The sequence below is a fragment of the Adiantum capillus-veneris genome, chromosome 12, assembly GCF_014529385.1.
Source record: "Adiantum capillus-veneris isolate H3 chromosome 12, ASM1452938v2, whole genome shotgun sequence".
Lineage (NCBI taxonomy): Eukaryota > Viridiplantae > Streptophyta > Polypodiopsida > Polypodiales > Pteridaceae > Adiantum > Adiantum capillus-veneris.
The window spans coordinates 151,020,464-151,025,381 of NC_140942.1; the positions used below are offsets into that span (position 1 = coordinate 151,020,464).

Genomic DNA, 4,918 nt, shown 5'->3' on the forward strand with positions numbered 1-4,918 from the left:
GAAGATTTATGGACAAATTTTACACTTTGATCAAATTTTTGGCAATGTACATGCAATAGAAAGGCAAGTTTGATTGTACATAGACTCAACACTATGTATCATATCTTTGTTGTGTTTTGGGGTACCTAATATCCCCAATAACTAACAACACAAAGTCGAGGACAAAAGTCCATTTTACAAAAAATTGGACTCATTTTGAGTAAGAAATGTATCATGTCAAATATTGCTCAATTCCTTCAATGAACATGATCAGTTTGTAGCTTAGTTCCAAATCTAAGTGTACAATACCAATTTGGCTATAAGTACATACTTTTCAAAGAGATTGATATGGCCACAATGAGGAAGCCAATTTTTTTGTTCGTGCAATTTTTGGGCTTTGTACTTATGTCTAGAGTTGTCAGATGAATTTGTTTTTGGATGTTTTTAATGCTTTTTGGGTGTTAGTATGAAGTTCAATGACCAAGGTGTATTGATATAAAACATATAAACGAGTAAATATGGGTATAATCATGCAAACACCAATGATAGGTATGCAAAAAATGCAACTTTTTGTACTTAATTGTATGCATATCAAAAAATTATGGGGCTACAGAAACTATATACTTACATTAAGAACCCACTTAATTAGCTAACGAGAAAAATAGATTGGTTGCGTGAAAAATTTCTGTGTGGTGTAGCATGGGGTTAATCATGAAAATACGTTACTTTTAGGCAAATGCGCCTTACTTCGGCTTTGGAAGCTTCTCATGACTTGGGAGTCAATAAATATGCATGATACTTATTTTTCCCATGTAGAATGGCTTCTTAGCATCAAGCTCACGTAAGATGCTTGAAACTTCACACTTATACAAGGAGTATTGAATTTTTTTTCAAAATCTTGAAAGAACAGTTTTATGTCCTGTTACATTACCAAACTAGTGTTAACAAGCTCCTCCTCAAAACATGAACCGCTTGACCTTGTTAGAGAGGGGGGACTAAGGGAGGTGAGAAAGATATGCGAGAATGTGCATCTTAGTAAGATCCTATCTAGGATAGATGGTAGCTGGCCAATGGATGACAAAGTTGACTAGATTCTTTGAAGAGATTGCACATTCTTGATTGCGGGAGATTTTGAAGCATACACGCCACTTGGAATGTTGGGCCCTTGCATCAATTCAGAGGATGTAGGAGAGGTAGACAGAGAGATCTTGAATAGAGGCTTATATAATCAGCCGGCCATATAGGCTTGTCACTTAGCTTAAGTGCATATGGTTCAAGCTATGCAAGAAGGCCATGTATTAGCATGCTCCATTTTCATGTGTGTGATACTCACATAAAAACCTATCATATAAGCCATGATTTTGCATAAGCTTTAAGAGAAAATCCCATCTTCACGAGGGAAATTGTTCAAACTTCTTATGAAGGGACACAATATTGCCTATAGATAAAGAGGTATGAAGGATTAAAAAACAGAAAGCCCAAAAATAAAGCCAAGGATTTTAGCAACTGAAGTGCTGATTTAAAATTGAGGAAAACAGTGAGTGGATACTCTGTATACAAAAACACAAACTCTCAAGAGAGTGAAAGCAAGCACTACTTGACATCGAATAAGGGAAATGGCTGATGTCATATATCCTGACTAGGCTCTATATGCATCCTCTATATCTTCTCGCTTCTCATGCACCCCAAGCCACGGGCTATGCTTGAGGCTTAATGTGCATTCTTTTCCAAGTGAATACAACACTTCCACTCACAAATTTGAGTATGGAAAAAAAAAGAGGTTTTCTTTGCTTCAAGGTAGATAGATACCTTATGCTCGCTTTAGTTTGGGCCCAAAAATAAAGTAGTATTTTAGCAGCAAGCTAGAATTGAAGGCTTCTCACCTTCAAGGTACATACTTAAATTTGCTTTAGTTTAGGTCATTATTTATGATATTTTGAAATTAAGATTTTCCCCTTAACCTCATAATTTTTTCACACTCAAGAACTCAATATGGTTTTTTCCATTATTTTGTCCACACACCTACTGTATTTGAAGATTTGGTGGAGGACTTGTTTGGCCTTGGTAATAAGAAGGCTAGCTTTGCCTATGTGACAAATACCACTTTTACTTCTCCCACTATATGTTTGAAAAGGGATACGTGTAGCAAAACTCTTTTTCTCATATCACAAGTAGTTTACTCCATTTCTCTAATCTTAAGTTTTTTGCCCCGATATATTATTCCTGCAACCATGATATATTATTCCTACAATGGTTGCCATTAAAACTAGAAAAGAACATTTCTTGTTGACATGATAATTTATTTTTACAAGATGTAGGTAGCCAATCTTTGGTCATGTCAACCACATCAAATGCTGCTTCATAATCAAGTCGTCATTCAACATCCACAAAAGTATCTGAACTTTTAATGTAAATATCATCTTCAACTTTGTAGATGATCCTTCCATTTAGTGGTTGTAGGGGACGAGAATTATAACCCTGCAAAAATATAAAACGAACAATATAAACATCAATTTTATGTTGGCCGCGTCTCTTCTTGGAAGACAAACAAATTTGATACTTTCAAATAAAACGTAATAATAAAATACCTGATAGCTGGTTATGTTGTCCACTTGATCTTGTGATACTGTGTTTGTCTATATGAAAAATTTAATTCTAATCAAACTTAGAACAAAGATTTCCATTTGCGAGATTTTGTAATAACTTGCATGTGTGGACCTCATTTCTATTATTTTAAGGCATTTCTAACCTTCTCTAGAACAATCCAAGTGAGTCCTTCGGTGCATGGAGGGGTTGTTAAAGACCCCATGTAGTTGTAGTAGTTGCTCGTGACATTTTCGAGTGTGATAACTCCAAATGGACATGTCCAATTCAAAATCTAGTCCAATCAAACCAACATTCAGGGCTCAAAAACAAACAAACCATATAGGGGCTTGTCATGATCATCAACATTTGTCAAATGAAGAGGTAGCTAGGATGTTCCTAGCATTATAGGTTTGTTAAGGTAATTTAAACTTTCAATGGAAAATGTAGAGCTAAGGTATAGATGACATCAAAGAAGAAGCTAGAGATTTATACTGAAGCAAGAAGATTGTCCTCTGTGCCAATTTCATATAGTATTCCAATTACAAGTATCTCCCCATTTGGCCCCACATGCACAATGTGGCCTTCCAAAGGAAACCTACAGGGCAAAAAGAGCCATTGCTTGAGCATAAGATCTAGTATAAGCACATTATTGCTATATCTTTAGCTTCAAATCATAAAAGTGGGATTTGGTGCAATTATTCAAAAAATGTGCGTCCACACGTCTGTAATTATTACCCTTACCTCACACCATTTACGATATGTTCACTTGGGGTATGCCAATGCATGTTGAGAACATAATATGGGCCCTCTGAATTCCAATAAAGAGCACCTCCACCACATCTCCTAACTATCTGTAAATAGCCTCCAATTTAGAGTGAGTAAGGAAGCAAGTACTGAAATGGACAAAGGTATTGTGTAGAATATATCTATATCCTACCTTTGTCCACTAAGGCTTGTTTTAGAAATAATCCACACACAAATAAGGATGGTAAAAGGATTTAAGGATCTTATCATGTACCTGAACAGCATGATCATCACTACGCTCTACAATGGCGGAGTGGTAGAAGGTTTCCAACACAGTACTTGCATTTAGAAAAGCTTCACTTGCATTTATTGCAACGGGGGATTGGGAGTTGCCATCGCCACAAAGTGTCCATGAAGGATGCAAGTTCCCCCAGTTGGCAGGCCCAAACGGCCCATCACTATAGTCATAATAAGGCTCTGGACAGTATTGTCTGTAAGCTAAATTACACAAACGATAAGAATTTCAACATGCATGCTTCATGGTAGAGATATAGAGGAACACTAATTTTGACTGAAAAAATCACTAGAGCTTTATGAAGCTAATGTAAATGAAATCCTCTCATTAGTGTACTCCATCCCTCTATGAGGTTCTTTCTATGGAGTAGCGATCCCTCGATGGAGTAGTCTTTTTAATACTAATCCAAGGTTGATTTGCAAATTAAGGCTAATAACACAAGAACTGTAGCTTTGTTGGCGGGGCGTTATTTTGAGGGTTCAAAGCTCAAAGATTGCTACCCCGTTTAAGAAGTTGTTCCCTAATCAAGGACTACCCCCCCGAAAAAAAGGTTCCCTAGGCTGATAGTTTTGCAAAAGACAAAACAAAAACTAGGGCCAATGCCCAGGTTTAGCTAACTTCTTACCTACGTTAGCGACGTTAGAGAAGCGCTATACTTACTTGCAGGGGAAGAAGAAGCAGAGAGGTGCATCATGAGGCCAATCACAAGGAAGACGAAGGGAAAAAGCTGAGAGAGAGCCATATTTGCCGTGCCTGCTACAATAAAGCAAAGGCGTCCTTATATACACCACCCTGGAGCGTCAACTTGATGTGTGTGTGAGAGAGAGAGAGAGAGAGAGAGAGCGAGAGCGAGCATCAGACAGAGACTAGGGTCCGAGCAAAAGCAAGCACCTCCCTGCGTGGACTGCGCCGACGCCCGTATTTCATTATAGCATGTGGGCGATGCGCAAAATGTTCATGGATCTCTCACTGTCAGAGTGCATTGTATTAACACGTGGTCTTTTTTTTGCCTGCTAAAGGTCTTAGTACCCATTATCCAGATTATGAAGATGGTCCATGCTCAAAGTAGCTTTAATATCAGTGCAAAGAAAGAAATCATGTCTTTTCGAATGCTATTTCCCAAAGCTGTACTCACTTCTTTTGCATTCAAAGCTGTATTCACTTCTTTTGCAGCATGCTGAAAAAGGTTCTTTCTAGAGAACGGAGGATTAAATAATGCCTTTGTAAGAGTTTGATCCCATTATGTGAAATATTGACTTATTGGATTTTTTAATCAATATTTTAACTTATAAATAGATCTTTCATTTAAAGAAT

The 4,918-nt window shown here is 37.3% G+C and overlaps 1 protein-coding gene across 1 annotated transcript; it reads right to left on the minus strand.

Moving 5' to 3' along the window:
* Positions 1 to 2,242: 2,242 nt before the first annotated feature.
* Positions 2,243 to 4,419, minus strand: LOC147446683 (uncharacterized). Its single transcript, XM_086526282.1, has 7 exons — positions 4,265 to 4,419; positions 3,584 to 3,807; positions 3,307 to 3,416; positions 3,058 to 3,160; positions 2,729 to 2,857; positions 2,568 to 2,615; positions 2,243 to 2,457 (listed from the first exon to the last, which is right to left on the minus strand). Exons 1-7 carry the CDS (start codon positions 4,344 to 4,346, stop codon positions 2,353 to 2,355), a joined length of 801 nt encoding a protein of 266 aa, XP_086382408.1. The 5' UTR covers positions 4,347 to 4,419; the 3' UTR covers positions 2,243 to 2,352.
* Between the last annotated feature and the right edge of the window lie 499 nt (positions 4,420 to 4,918).